At 31.3% G+C, this 16,878-nt stretch overlaps 1 protein-coding gene across 2 annotated transcripts in view; it reads right to left on the bottom strand.

The window, feature by feature from the left end:
• Eip75B (Ecdysone-induced protein 75B) overlaps window positions 1-16,878 on the bottom strand; it is an 89,002-nt gene that overhangs the window by 55,450 nt on the left and 16,674 nt on the right. The window contains exon 1 of one of the 2 annotated variants that reach the window (XM_076395604.1): window positions 7,807-8,215. The exons of the other annotated variant lie outside the window; for it this stretch is intronic. Coding sequence (XP_076251719.1) covers window positions 7,807-8,200 — 394 coding nt within the window. The 5' untranslated portion in view covers window positions 8,201-8,215. Of the gene's footprint in view, window positions 1-7,806; window positions 8,216-16,878 lie in introns of those variants that run through there. 2 annotated transcript variants of the gene reach the window in all.

The following is a 16,878-nucleotide window of genomic DNA, read 5'->3' as shown; positions in this document are numbered from 1 at the left end:
TGGACACTATATGCTAAACCATACATTACCAAAATATTTCGAAGAAATCAAAGTCAATGACTTGAATAACATGTAAACGATCAAAACAATTCTAAATTCAATAAAACACTCAATTAAAATGCTTCATATAGGAAACTTAACAAAGATAATCATACGAGAGCAGCGTATAACAAAATGTTGTACTATACTTGTAATTAATGGATCAGGATCTAAGTTAGGCTGGTATAACATTACTATTACTGATTAAATTTAATGATCAGATCGAAATATTAGATAACCAACTTATATTAGTCATAAATTTCAATCTGAATAATATTAGTGCCTGTATACGAAGAGAAAACAACATTATACGCGCATCAGAACGTTATACAATAAGCATCAGGTACATTCCAAACGGACCGGTATCATTATTGTAGATAAATATAATTTATTCGGATTAAATTACGAAAAAATTCCGAATGACTTTCGAAATCGCCCAGTATATATAGCTTATCCTTCACCTCGACTACCGTAGGATTTTGACCTCGGAAATGGCAGCAGTTAGAGTCAAAGTCTCGTCACAGAGCCCCGTTATCGCAACTATGTTTTTAATATCGTTACAGCTCAACATTATAAAAGGCTGTTTACGATCAGTCCGTGCGAACATAATCAAAATTATTCCTTAACATATTCACACGCACCAAATAACAAACTAAATAAATCATTGCAAATAGATATATCGATTTTTAGATCGTGGGATGAAGATATTCAAAAATAGCAACAGGGGCTCTGGCATTTCATTCTTAGTAAACAATGTCTAAGTATGAAAAAAAAAACCTGAAATAACATTATTAACCCGAAATTTATTAATAAACAGTGTTTAGGAGCAATACTGCCAAGTCATATATTAAATGGCAGCAAAATAATGGATTTATTGTGAAAAATTGGTACAATGTATTTTATTCAAAATATGGTCCACCAGATAGCTGTTACTTTTTCAGCCAAATTATGGATCCCATCTCGAAATAATGGTTGCAAGTTTGAACGATTTTATGTAAAGCCACACAAAAATGAATTACCAGAATATTATACCGGAATGAATAGTATATATAAGATTTAAACAATAATACTTATTTTACTGATTAAATCAATTAATTGAAATATGTTAAATACATTATTTTAGCAATCAAATAAACAACAATTATCAGTAACTTTAGTCACTAATTTATAATCAATTATATTAAATAAATTCGATTACAAGGCTTCTTATTACCGCACAATGATAAGATACGTGGTTCTTTTATTATTAGACAACAACTCTTCTATAATTTAGCTTTGGAAATTATTATCTCTCCCATAAACTACGATGATTCAAGAATTCAAGAGGTTGAGTAGTTTTCGAGGACAACTGCCTACATATTTTGGGTTTCAATGAGATAAACAAGGACGGACTGTTTAGTTTCTTAGGTTGTATGTAGTTTGGCCTTGAGCTGTCTAGTAAATATAACAGACAAAACTTAGGAATAAACATAAGGCGAACATTTTTAATGTGTTTCTTAATTTTATGATATAATGTTTGCCAGTTGAAATTTTGAAATTATAATTCAAAATAATATCTAATTAATTACATTTATTAACAAAGCAGCATCCAAACAGTGTAGTTACAGGACTTACGTAATATCGCAGCAATTTTGTGGTGAAGTTATGCAATAATCTGGATAATTACCTGAAAATAAAAAAATTGTAGTGTAAAATATTATATAGAATAAAATTAATATTAATATAAAAATATCACTACCTATACATCAGCTATTTGTTGGTAATAAAATATGCCTAGAATATATGGTTACTACAAAATTATTTATAAATAATATTCATCTTTACAATTACAATATATGGTATTAATAATCAAAATTAAAGTCACATAGTCAGTCAATATAACTAAAAATAGGGAAAGTCCCACAGTTGCTTATACTAAGGGTGTGTTATCAGTTTGTGGCATATATGTATTTTATTCTATATATATTTTATAGGACTCACTTCCGAGTTTATCCATAACAAGTGAAAAATAATGATGAGAGGCTCTATCTTGTGACTGGATAACGAAAAGGAAGTATGGAAGCCTTAAACTGTTGGTTTGATGATACTCTGAAGTTACTATTTTAACTTTTATCTACTGAATTTATATAAGAACATCAGGAGTTTTTCGTTAAATGCTGACTCTACAATTTAACTTGCATTCGGAACAACGTATCAAAATTTGTTTCCTCTTGATTAATATTTGATGTGTATATATTATCCTCCGATTATTTGAAATTTGAGAGTGCTCTCAAGGCTTATTAAAATCATTTCGTGTCATATATTAGATTCCTACCTATATATAGACATTTACCTACCTATATATTGACAAAGATATCGTTCGAAAATAAAACCTCATAGTTACCGTACATCACTTGAAGGGTGTTGTATAGGTACTCTCGTGGATATAACATCAGATTGCATATATTAGTCTGAGACTGACTTATGCTGTTCAAGATTAAATTATTAATATATTAATATATTATTAAATAAATATCTTGCTATTATGTTTAAAAAACAGAGAAATAGACTTAAATAATTAAAACAAAACAAATTATTATCATAAATTAATGCATGTATCAAATATTACTAATAATATGATAAAAATAAATGATGTAAAATATCAACCAAACGGAAAAAAATATGATGCCTCATCATCCCACGTATCAATTAGTAGAATTACTTATGAAAACGGTCCTCATTCGTCCACTATTCCCTAGCCAACGCTTTTTTTTCTAGACAACGGCCTTTCCGACCTCGCTATCGAGGTCAGTCACTTCATTGAACGTTCCTCGACCCCATTCGTGAAGAGCGACGCGCGCGACCTCTTTACATCGCGCCAGAGTGTCATTATGCCGGATCGACGCTGGCGAAGTTCAATAACTCAATCTTTAGACTCCGAAGGCCTTTGTCGTCGTAAAAATAGATGAAAAAAAAAACAACACCGAATCGTACTGCGCTAATATTATAGATCCTTGTGGTTTTTAACGATCTCTCGAATTCGAGTGACACCACTAAATTACGTGAAAATTATCGAAATTGTAAATACCCGGCTTGACAAAGTTGAATTTTGAAATTAATATTGAACGCCGAATTGACACACATTTAAACAAAAACGGAGCAAAAGTGTATTACGTGACTTTATATAGCAAATCACATAAATGCTTATTAATATAGTTTTTAATGTGGCTTTCAAACAAAGGTCATCAGCGACCAAGGCCATTCCACTGTCGAGTAATTACTTCGTAGCACATTTCGCAAAAGTCATTGATCAAGTAATTCAATGGAAAAACGCCACATTTTATACAGTATAACATACATAACAGTGAGCCTTAAAATAAGTATTAACCCTATTGACGGAGTGATACTATTATTACATGAATTATTCGTTGAAAAACTTTCCAAAAACCAATAAGAACAAAAAATAGGGAAAACACAGATGTCTATCTTAATTGTGCAGGATATTAAATAATAATTAATGATTATTAATTACGTATATTAAAGTATAACACTAGCCCAATATCTAATACTTATAGCGGAAAAAGTTGTCATTGTTATCACACAATGTCATTATTATGTTGTAACAATATAATAGGTCATTTAAAAGGTAATACGAAGGTTTTCGTTTCTATTATTCATCATCAAGGCATTTCCAAAACGAAGTCTTTAATTTTTTAAATATATATATATATATATATATATATATATATATATATATATATATATATATATATATCAATATCATATATATGTATCAATATTGAGTTTATGGTATCATCACTAAACCCTAAGGATTATTTAATCCGAATGGTAATCAGGTTGATGGAAACAATCTTGTATAGCAGTATCAGTATGAAACAACAATCAATTTAGGATAACTCTTAGAGAATTTGCCCCAATGGCCAAAATGAATCAAAAAGCGGTTAAAGTAAACTGATCAACATTTAATGAATTTTTATTTTATTTGCCTCGGTTTACCAATCAGTGTGTACGTTCAAAGTCATTTTTCTTGTGTGTCTTGCAGTATTCAGTTTACCATTTGAAGTTGGAATTATGATAAGAAATCAAAAGGATGGATCAAGGCTGTTTATTAATTTCTGGACAAGATAATGTGGGAAACTGTTGCAAATAGTGCAACATAACATTACGGTGGCAGTGCGGAAATGGGTCAAACTAGACTATTATTGATTTCCTTTTATGAACTTGATGATTGTGTTTGTTAATTCGAAATTGCGTGAGTTCTTTTAGAATCATCCTCAACGTTTTATATTGCAATACTTTATAGTTTATTATATTTTTCTATTTTTCTATTTTTTTCTATTTTTATAGTTTAAGGAAATTGGACCATTCTTTCGAGCCATATAAAGAAACGAAACGCACTCAACTTATAATTTTTACATAACGATTTTCGCAGCTTTAAAAAAAGAAAAATTAATCAATTACAGCATATCAATAATGAGCACAAAAGGATAGTTAAAAGGAAGGGCTTTATATGTGTTTCAAAATAGGTAGACACGACCAACATCACGATCAAATTTGGGATATTTATAGCTTTTCAATGAAAGAGTTTCTTAACGATTATTGCGATTATCTTTGGAGTAACCGGATGGAGATACCGGTTGATTATCGCATTGGTGACATCTTGATTTTCGTTGGTATAGGAATTTTAATCGACATGGTTGGTCATCTAAGACTGGAAAAACTTAAAAGCTCTACTTCTATATGGTGTCAAGGTGTAATGAGTAAAAATTGGGGAGCAAAGTTTCCCATGTTTCTCTGATTATATTTTTTTATTTATGGGGGTAACATGTGAAGCATGGTTAACGTGGCTTGGAAATATTTGTTTTAGACATCATTTGTATTAGGAGGGATATATATTAACACTTTGGAGCCTCAATTAATCTATTATCACCAATGGTTAGTAATTAGTCTGAGTCCAATTCGTGGCGAAATAAGTTGATTGGACGGTCTACGTCTTTATCAATAAAAATTCCATAATTGATGGGTTATTTCCTGGATCGGATTAATTTGTGTTTTGTGGTTTGTCAATTAGCATAAGTTATAAACACTATTAATACATTTTTAATCTAAAACTGGAAATTAGCTGGGATTTCTTTGTGTTTCATGTCAACATAAATAATCCCAGTGCATCGAAACATCTATCGTTAAATGTATAATTGGCGCATAATTTAACAAAAAATTATTAAAATTTGTTTCTTAATTTCTACCAAAAGCCCCAAAGAAACGTATATACATAAAATTTGTAGCAAAATGTAAAAAGTTTTGATGGCGAAAGATATAGAGGATAGATATAGATTAAGAAGATTACGCTAGTTATATTATAATTCAAATAGTATCAAGTAATCAACTATCCAATGTTAATTTACTGAAACAAGGGATATGCTCTAATTAACATATAACATACGTTCTTGACCTAACACTATTGACGAAAATAATTATTGCGATATTTTTAAGCATTTTCCTTGATCCATTAATTCCAATTCAGATAATATCAACATCTTTGTATTTAATAACAATCGAATCACTAATTTAGAAATCCAATATAAAAAAATCTGAAATTTCCAAACATCGTCATTGTTTTCTAACAGAAACAAAGCCTTGAACCGATCGATTAAGTCCTGTTTTTATCTGGAATTAGAAAAAAGGACCGACTCGTTTTTTCCCTTCAGCATTTTTACCATACTCGAGCATTCTCTCCATGAAAGAAACCGATAAGGCAGCTAGAACATTGCGAGGTCTACAACCGCGAATAAGGTCGGGGGCCTCGAAATGGTGTGACTGACCTTAATTAAGTCCGGCACCGTTGCCTCATGGATAAAACGGGAGATCAAAAGTCTGTTTTGTAAAAAATGTGTCAAAATGGTCGGTAAAGATGTCTAGAAACACACCTAAATGTACAGGGATACAATGATTAGTATCAGTTACCTATGTAAAAGTGACTTATTCGCATAATACCAAGATTGCTATTTATATTTAGAACCTAATGATGAAAAGACAATAATTTCTTAACGTAAGTGCTTTTATTATTTTTCGAATTATTCTCCGTGATGATCAAAAAACTTTTGCATGAGCTTGAAACAATCTTCGTAACAGTTTTTCCACTCTGATTGAGGAACCTCCAAAACAATGTTTTTTACATACATCAACGTAGATTGAACGTCATCATTGAACATTTCTCAAATTACTCGAGATCCAGCATGAACAAATCTTTTTCATAACTAAATGTTCATTGATGCTCTTAAGTCACACGCATCTTTTCTGGCTCAACTGATTTAGGATAACTTTCGTGGGTTTCGTCGATTAATTACAATTAAAATCATTATATCAACGTTTCACAGTAGACAAGGATGACGCTTCGTAGCCAAAAGTCGAAATAAGAATTGAATTTGAAAAGTTGAAGGTGAATACTCCAGTTGGAAACGTCATATGGAGCTTAACAACACATAATATTGCCTAGAGTCAAAATATAAATAGCAACCCTTATAAATATATTGAATAAAATCCAATAAAGTAATATCTCAATATAATTTTAATTTCAATCAATAATTTTCTCAATCAATTTATACAAACATTAGAGAACATCTCAAAAGATAACTAAAAGTTAGTTTATATGAATAGAAATATTTAATTTACTTATAACACAAAATAAGAACATAAACCAAACTATAGTCTATCCAAAGCAGCAGTGAACTGACGTCATCTAAATGTATGACGTCGCAATGTTGCTGCAGTTAATTTTGATATTTTACCCATCTTAGTTTATTTTAGCTTTGATAGATAACAACATTCTAATATAAATAACATAATGAAATAAAAATGTTATAAAATATAAATCACATCTAATGTGTATATTATCCAAGAAGTTAAAGTACAGTTAATTAAACAGCCACAATAATTTGTAGGGTAGAAAATTTTGCAGACATTTGACAACACAACGACTTTTCAGGCTGATTCGGTTACATCTTCGAACGGATCAGATAGCAACTTTTCTCGTGTTAACTGGAATAAAATGAGGAATAAGATATTGTCTGGTATTAATTCGAATTTACAAACTGCAATGGATAATACATTATACATCTTGATGACCTGAGTTTACTGCTACTTTGGATAGACCATACATATATAATAATTTGTCAGAAATATTGATATCAATTGATTGAATTTGAAATATTAATGAATTACCAATTAATTTATTATTAAATAATAATTAAACACTTTAATTTTACTAGTAATAATATGGAAGCTGATACCTAAAGAAAAATATATAATTTACTGCATGAAATCATAGTTTTGTGCTAAATTGCAAATTATTTTTATATGAGTTCTACTGAACCCAAAATAAATACGAAAAAATCGAATCTGCACACTGCCTTGTTACATAAAAAAAACAAAAAACATGTGCTTAAATTGTACAGACGCCAGATCATAAATAGACTGGAATATATTTTCATTCAACTTTTAAATCAAATGTATTCAAAAAACCGCTCTTTCACAAACGAATCGATCCTTACGAAGGTCAAGCTCCGAGTTTCGTGAAAAATGAAACGGTGCGCCATCTGTTCGATTATACGAGAACAGCGCTACGGCTGAGTTCGCTCGTAGATGGCGACACACGTTCGCGTTTTCCGAATTATTTTAAATTTGAATTTAGCTATATTATTTATTGATATAAATTAACGTCAATATTATGGTAAAATAATCTATTCATGAATGTACAGAAATTTTTACCTGGAGAAGGGACTTGTTTCGGTTGTCGTAATGATGGCATTTTCACTTTCCGTATGCCGCGTCGGGAATTAGCGAATCCAATAAAATTCACCGATGATTCCAGTAAAAATTCGAAAGTTGTGCGAAACTTTGAGCGGTCCTGGAAATACTGATGGAAATTCTCTTTGGCGCCAGAGGACTTTTCCAGAGAAAACGTGGGCGATAGAGGCGCGCGCTTACACCGTCCCACCTGACGTCGCGACGCTCCTTCACCAACACGTGACCGAAACAACAGTTGAAGCACATGAACGGCACAACAAATCAGCCTCAATAATAACAACCATCCGTTCGGCGGCACAAGCAGAACGATGTGAACCACCTTTTGATATGATTTTCGCGACTGCAAACGCCACATTCAAAAATATGTTTCATGGTCGCCACACATATTATTAAAACGATAATGCTCTTATCTCACACGAGGTGAATGAACACAAATTGGGTCAATATTCAAGGACCCGATCGTCGTACGTCAAATTTCTGGTTGGTAGATGTGTATCATCTTCAAGATCTCGCATCTGGCGAAAACAACTGCACGCCGGAAAACGATATCGAAAACACAACGGAATAACGACAGGATATTTGTACATTTTTCCAGGTCAGTGTAGTCATGTGTTGTTGAGTTTCGGCCCGTAGCCGAAAAAAAAGAGATTAAATCGCATTAAAACTAATCTCGCACAGTCAAATATTTGGGACTGATTTTATTACTAAAATAATTACCGAACTCTTATCTTTGTTCGGTTTAATGAACTTTGCAAATTCGATAAGGCCGCTCGTTTTTATGTCGGTTACAGTGTAACACCAATTCAAACATTAGAAACAATAACAATAATGATATGATAACATAGCAAAACGTAAACAATTTACTAGAGCAATGTAAATATTTTCATTTTCTTCTTCAGTCTCTATTTATATTTAGGTTATTCGCGGAAATAAAACAGACATTTCCTAAAACAGAAGTGAAAAACAGCTAAAACTCAAAGAAAGCTAAACATAGCAAATAAATCCGATGTTAAAAAATTTCGTTAACTTTTTTAATTGAAATGGTTTTATTAATTTGTAAACCTCGACTTCTTTCTGAAAGATTCTGATTTTTATTATTTTTACCAGGTTAGAGATATAGTTCACGAATAAAACGTTTTTGTAGCCAAAAAAAATCCTTCCTGAAATACAAAAAACAGTAACCCGCTTTGGAGACGAAATGGAGTTCTTGTATGACTTCTGGGTATCTTATTTTAGATAAGGATCGTGATGGTGGATAAACCAATGTACAAAATCAATTTAATTATTTTTAAAGCCGCTCTCGAACGTGTGTTTGTTTCTTTCTCTATCGTTCACACAGTTTGCCTGGAAATTGCACCCACAAAATTGCATGGAATTGATAATTGACGAATAATATATTCTCGACGAATTTTATATCCAACCTAGTGTTTGAAAAAAAAATGACATTTTTTTGGAGATAAAATTATCTCAACTGTAAATAGTTATTTTGAACCTAACACAAACCGAACTTGTTAATGATTCATTTTTGCACATCCTGTAGTCTCAAATTACGAGATAATTGACGGCACGGTGAATTTTTCTACTTAGAGTTTGGCAAATACTGTGGGGTCTATAATTTTTTTTTGGTTATTTGTACATCTATTAGGCGATAAAAAAGATAAACGAGAGGTAAACGAACCGAATTTAGGTCAGTGCGAAAACAAAACGTACACAGGATTGAGTAGATGATTATTTTTGCAACAAAAATAATCCGATGACGTAACATCAAATTGCGAATTAGATTTCATTAAACACTCGAAGTCGAAACGGAAAAAACAACTCCGTTCGCCTTTCGATGAGCCGTTTTCCTTCGTGATGACGTCTGGTTTCTATTCATGTTTGTGATTACTATTTGCGTTGCTAATTACATTTTTTTAAATACAATTCAAGTTCATTTAAAATATAGCAATACTGAAATAGATTTACCTGATAACATGCAGTTTTTTTTATTGTTTTATTCAATGCAATAACCAGGCTAACTAATATCAAATGTCTTTTGGAATGGCTCTCGCCCGTCAATAAGCTTAATACGGAGAATCCTCTGGGTTAATTAATCTAGAAACCAAGATTTTCTAAAATGGAGGAGCTATGTGGTGAAATTTTAAGAAAATGTTGACATAAGGATATACCAATATTGGATATTTTAATAGTTGTTCAATTTTACAATCAATAAAAAAAACAACATACTGATAATTCATACATAATGAGTGAAACAGTGATTCACCACTACACACCTGAAACATAGAAAATAAATAGATAGGAAGGAAAGTCAAACGAAAGTAAAAAAAACAAAAGCAAAAACAACTGACAGATTTATTCTTTGTGGTTTGAAATTTTGTAAGGCATCTTTCAAATGCCAATAATTTTTTAAAATTATTATTTGTATATCATTATAAGTAAAAATCCATATTTTTAATTTCCCGCTAAATATGTTCCCATTTCTCACGCCCTTTGATGGACCTAAACTGGACTAAACTTGTCTATGACTTCATGTATGGGAGATCGCCTTCTATGTATATCCATCAACAACAACTCCAGTCCTAGCCCAGGGTTTGTCACCTGCAAAGCATCTAATCTTAAACCTAAAGCAACATCAGCCTAACATCATTCTGTTCCAGCTCGCCAAACAAGACAATGAATTTACAACAATTTACGGATTCCATCGGTTTAGACAGGTCACGTCTCATATAACGCAACAAGTAGTAATTAGAAGAAACAAGGTCTGGAAAATATGGTAGGTGGAGTAATTTCCCTTTAATATTTCGGGGCATGTTTCGGTTTTGCTACATGTGGTGGAGCATTGTCATGCTGAAGAATAACTTTGTTGTGTTTTTGCTTTCATTTTGACCCTTTTTTTCGCACGACGTTTCGTTTTGCTCGACACAAACGCATCAATTGAAAAAATGTTATGTCCATTTATTCTATGGAAAGCAACACCACATACAACACAATGCTACGTATTTTGGAGTGTTTCTATAATATTACACACAACTGAGATTAATTTATGAATAGCAAAAATATCTCATCGAACATATAAATTGAATATGTCGAAATAACTCGCGAAATATTTTATAAACCATTTCATCGTCGCTGAAACATCACGGAATCTAACATAATGACCGTATTTAGCAAGAGAAAGTGTTACAACACAGAAAAAATAAATGCGTTTCGTGATGCCGCGAAAGTACTATTTACGAGGCATAAAAAATATATAACTTTTACTTAACCCATTGTGTCGCAAGTCGGTCTTTTTCTATGTATTGTTGATGATTTTTTAAACAATTATTCTCATATAAGTCACCAAATATGAATGTGTTTCATAGAAATTATGATATAGTAAACAGTCATGAACCATATTGCGAAATAAACTAATCGTAACTCATTTTTCACCCAGAAAAAGTGTACATTTCATGAAACCTATAATCATTACTGACACATCTAAAGATTAGTTCATACTCAATGGTTTACAATCATGTCGATGTTTTTTCGCGATATTTTCGTGACTTTTTACCAAGAAACATAATTACTTATTGGCCTGTTTAATAGCAGATAAATATGCGTGTTTTTGACCCGGTTTGAGTTCAGTTACCTCGCCGTTTTATCTTTGACGATTACAGTACGGAGTGCGATCTACTTGTTAAGCAAATAGAAAGTGAAATTGAAGGACGACCATACGGGGACCGACCACAAAAAATCATTCTGGTTTTTTTTTACGAAACTGGTGTTATATATACTGGACTAACATTTAGAGTGATCAATCTAAAAATACTAACCTGTTTCAATATTAACTGCATGTTATAACGGTGCTTATTATATATTAGATTATAGTCCCAATTTAGAATGTATTCAGTCAATGTTTAAACAGTTTAAATAGAAGCCGGTGTTCCAATTTTATCAAGAAACCTAACAGAAACTATATAGAGTATTATCAAATTCAAAAACTATATGGATAGTTCATATTATATTTTTTATAAAATAAAACTTTTTCTTGAGAAGTTCGTAGAAACTTTATATTTCACAATTCTCTCAATATTTCCACTCTTCAATGGTGTTGGTAAAGAAAAACATCGAATGTTTCAATGCCAAATATTCTGAACAACTTTCCTATATTCACTTGGAAATTCGCTTGAAAATTGGAAAACATATTTAATCAAATTGTTGAAGTTGAATAATTCCTGTTACAAGAAAGTAAAAAGTAGCATAAAACTGAAAAAAAAAGGAAACATTATTGGGACTCAAATAACTTTTAGGTTAAGGAATGTGAATGTGATTTAGATGGAATAGTAAATTCACGTACGTGATGATACAACCAATTTTGAATGGGAAAGATGAGATCTATTAAGAACTCTATAAAAGTGAATTATATAAACTGAATTTTAGTTTGATGGATGCTATTATATATTAATTACTGACTAACTTTATATAAATGGTGACAGTAAAATGAAAATGATTCCTTACAACATTTATCATTAATCCAGGCGCATACAGTTGCGATTTTTAAATATAATCACATATATGTGTAATTTCGTATAATTTCATCCCATTAAGAAAAATAGATCTACTGTTATTATATCTTATTTAAGAATAGCTGGAAATATATATATACATACTAAAAATATATAAAATATACGTCCTCTATAAATGGAAATAGTATAAGCAATGATAGAAAACATCCAATTAGTTTGAAAAATATCGGGCTCAGAGTGCCGGGAACGATGATCACATGGCCTAACCGGCTGTCGGGAGAACTGATGACGTAGGAGCTTTTTCATTGTCAAGAACAAATTGTCGAAATTGAATGGATCGCTGCTTATCGGTCTAAATTTAACTGCGGACCTCGAAAACTCTTCTGCAACTGACGCCGCAAGAAGACGCCGCTGACGTCAATGGCTACTAAGTAACATGTCTATCCGCTGTCTCCGTTCACGTGGACATCCTCGTTCTGAATCGAGATGTTTGTAAAATTGTATTTAAAGCAGCGAACCGAAATCGATGTAAAAAAATTAAATTTAGTTCGGCGTGTCTGTCTTCATTATATCTCGGTTAATATATTATAAATATATTTTTTTAAAGTCTCCTTTTTACCAACGAGGGTTTATCTGAACTGGACCCACAGTTTAAGTGGTCTCCCAACCGAGATTCTCGGCATTAAGCCTAACGACTGCTCAATAACCATCTTAGAGATCATCCCAGAAGAAATCCAGTCTTACACAGCCTGGTTACTGGCCACTTACTTTTCGGATTTTCACTGTTGCCTAAAGACATTTATAATTACAATCACAGACATAAAATACATTCATGTCCCAACAGGATTAGAACCGACGACTGCCGCAACAGTGGGAGGACCGTCCTGTCGCCTTGACCACTGCGCCAACGAAGCCAGCAGTTAAAATATACCGATTGATTTTTAAATTATGTTATTTATTATCGATTTGAACAAGTTTTCTGCATACAAAGTTATTAAAGCCTCTAGTATAATTTCCTTCTGTAGGAATGTTCGTCAGGTCGGTCGAAATGTGTGGCTGCCGCTGCGATTATTTGTCAAAACACTAACTAATATTTTTGGAAGGATTTGCACGAGAACTGAAAACAGTGATTGAAGAAATACTGTTTATTTTAATATTAAATTATACATGTGATCGATGGGAGAATTGACAGGATATTAGGTTAGGTAGAGGAAGTACGGTAGCGCTGTGGAAGTGGTACTATTACAAGGAGATGGAGAAAAGAAAAGAGAGCGAGACGTCGTCGTGATGATCTTTTATAGCCTGGAACTGCATGGTACCAATCCAACTCAACTAACAAACCACCACCAGAGATCTTAGATGATACCTAGACTACTAATAACTATGACAGGGATGGTTGATCTTTCTTGAATTCTAACATAAATTGAAAATACATGCTCGTAGAGGGATTCGAACCTGAGAATATCCCATCAAAAGTTCAAGTTCCGCCTGCCGCCTTGGACGTTGCGATACCAAGTCACCTTTTTACCATAATATATTTTAATTACATATTTCACAGCTCTATTGGATTTACCTTCAAACATAACTAAGCATATTGGAAACTAATACTAGCAAGGACCAAATTAATAGATACGAGTCAGTCGGTTGAGAAATACATACAGTTTTTCACAGTTAAATTAGTTCAATATAGCATTAACGTTTTTTTTCTGCAAAATATCACCTTGCAATTTCCGGTGTGGTTATTCGAGTTTTTAATACAACGGAAAAATTCAATGTTAAATGCGATATTATATGTCTTTCACTTTCAAATTCTGATGATAAAGTCATTTAGTTAAATGTCAGTGCTAATTATCTTTGAATAAATTATGTTAAATTACTTAGATGAGTCAGATATGCATCTAATAAGTTATTAAGCGCTGTCACTACGTAGCAACTGACGATCTAATTATTTATAATCACCATTTTATTTAAAATTTCGAGTTATAATTATTAGAACCAAATCTAAATTAAGTAAATAATGACGTTCTTATTTTAAAGCAAACTTTAAATCAATAACTAATTTATTATAATATAGCACTAAAATTGTATAATAATTGTAGATTATTAAATATTATATCATCAATTTCATATTTAATCTCATTATCTTAACATATTAAGTAACACATTATTTCCTACTTTTAACCTTATTTAAAAATATCTCATGTCACAGAAACTAAAATAAAATTTCCTTAAATCTATTAGAGAAAATCTTAAAATAGCTTTACGAATAATAAACGGGCCATGGTTTTAATTAAAATTGGTTGTGCAAATTTTACGATTCAAAATATTCATAATCAAATGATCAATGTGTGAATAAAAAACCCTGATATATTGGTTTGATATTTTTATATAACCGCACGACGACGTCTACACACCGAACGGCAAATTCACGTAAAATGTAAACTAGCGGCACATGCGGTCTGATAGTGAAATAAACTAGAAAGAAACAAATTCAAGGACTCGGAGAATAATAAATAGCTGGCCCACTTTCCATGCAGGCGGTCGACGACCCGAACTGCACGAACTTATTTTAACATGATCGCTCATAATGGCGTTATTTATTATTGTTACTATATTCAGTTGTTTGTATTTACGTCTGCAATGATTCAAATATCGTCCAAAGCCACCAGATATGATTTTCTTAACTTTATAATTGGCATTATATAATAATTAGTATTATAAAGAAATAGCTAAAACGAAAATAGCATAAATAAAAAGATGTTGGATTATTTTTTGTCACTAAATATTTTTATTTCACATTCGGCTATAAAAGCACATATTGAAAAAGCGTTAAGCGTTAAAAAGTTTAATTTGTTTATATTTTCTCGTTAATTTTTTCCTAAAACAAGTACATGTACCATTGAAGGAAAGCATAAGTCGTTCCGAATATATGTATGGTACTTAGAATTTCATCTGGGAGACCTTTTAATTTTGGGTCGTTTTCATGTTTTTTCTAAGAAAAAAGTTTGAACGGCATTGTAAAATAAATAATTACCATGAATGACAACATCGTTGATGTTTCTTCGGGGTCTGTATTTGCCAGATGTGATAATATATATGTGATATATAGATGTGATAATATATGATAATGATTTAGTATATTCTATTCACTTATTATTATTTAATATATTCATATTAATTTTCATTTATTATTCTCTATTTATTATTTACTCTTTGTTACTCTCTATTCATTATCCTCTACTTATTTATTTATCATTTTATCTATTTTATTCTACTCTATTTTATTCTTTCTTCAAATACTCGTATATTCCCCATAATCCTTAAATTATGGTAAATTAAAGATAATTTACTTCGTCCTAGCATAGCTTATCATTACTATTAGTTGCCATTATTGCCTGCTTTATAATGATTGTCCCTCGATGTTATTGACAATTAAGGACTGAGATTATTATTAACCATGCTGGATTCCATCATTGTTATTGTCTACGATTGTCATCGTCTTTTCTTGAGATTATCATTACTAGTATTTGTCGATATATTTATTAATCGATACTATTATTATTGATACTATTATAGCTGCCAGCATTAGAATTATCTATCGAAATAATCACCAATTCAATAATATTTCAAGTATATTTTTAATTTCACCTTTGTCGTTGAAAATTGGTTGCTCAGGTACGTTTTCATTATGCTTCCAGAACTACCACCCGACCACTTCAAGATCGTCCGACATCAAGATCTCGCACGCTTATTTGCTTTATTTATTTTGCGATTTATTGAGAAAGTTCTTATTATATCATTTATTTTGATCTGTTTTATTTATTTAAAATGTTAGATTATTTTATATTATTTTCATTCAAACAGTGTCTCATGATGTACACCTATTCCTTATTATAGAATGATTTGTTTTTGCTTTCAAAATTAGATTCAACAACGACAAACACTTATTGATTTGAGACAACTTCTTTCCCCTGAATATTTTTTTCACTGGGAGAGGAATTTACATTCTACAATGGATATCAAAACAACTTTCAGCGCAATTTTTTTAATTTGACTTAACACTGTCTCTTCTAAATCAAACTCTAGATTCTCATGAAATCTGATCGTTTAGGACTATTAGATTTGGTTCAGGAAGGTTAAATAAAAGGAGGCATAATATATATACCAAGAGAAAAATTTTTGACTTATATGTTACAAGCAGAATCTGGAGTAACCGAAGTATTGAAAAGTAACATTTAGCCAATGCACTAAATGAACGAAGCCAAAGGGGACTTGACATACAAAAGCAAATTTATATGCAACGCAAAAGCTGTCTAAAAGAGAGAATTACTTCAAATTGTCACGTAAATCGGTACTATATTCGTCACATTAGTAAAAAGTATAAAAAAATCATAGTATAAAACAATAGTTAATATAAAATAAAACCCTTAAAATGTCTACTGTTATATGACAAAATTGAGATTATAGCAATTTATTAACCTTATAAAATATTTGCGAATAAAACAGAGCAATATCGCATTTTAATGAC

Source organism: Rhynchophorus ferrugineus, unplaced genomic scaffold, assembly GCF_030347505.1.
Source record: "Rhynchophorus ferrugineus isolate W39M unplaced genomic scaffold, kcgeb_rfMv2 rfM2, whole genome shotgun sequence".
NCBI lineage: Eukaryota > Metazoa > Arthropoda > Insecta > Coleoptera > Curculionidae > Rhynchophorus > Rhynchophorus ferrugineus.
The sequence above is the reverse complement of the archived record's forward strand: the minus strand, read 5'-3'. Positions and strand labels throughout refer to the sequence as shown.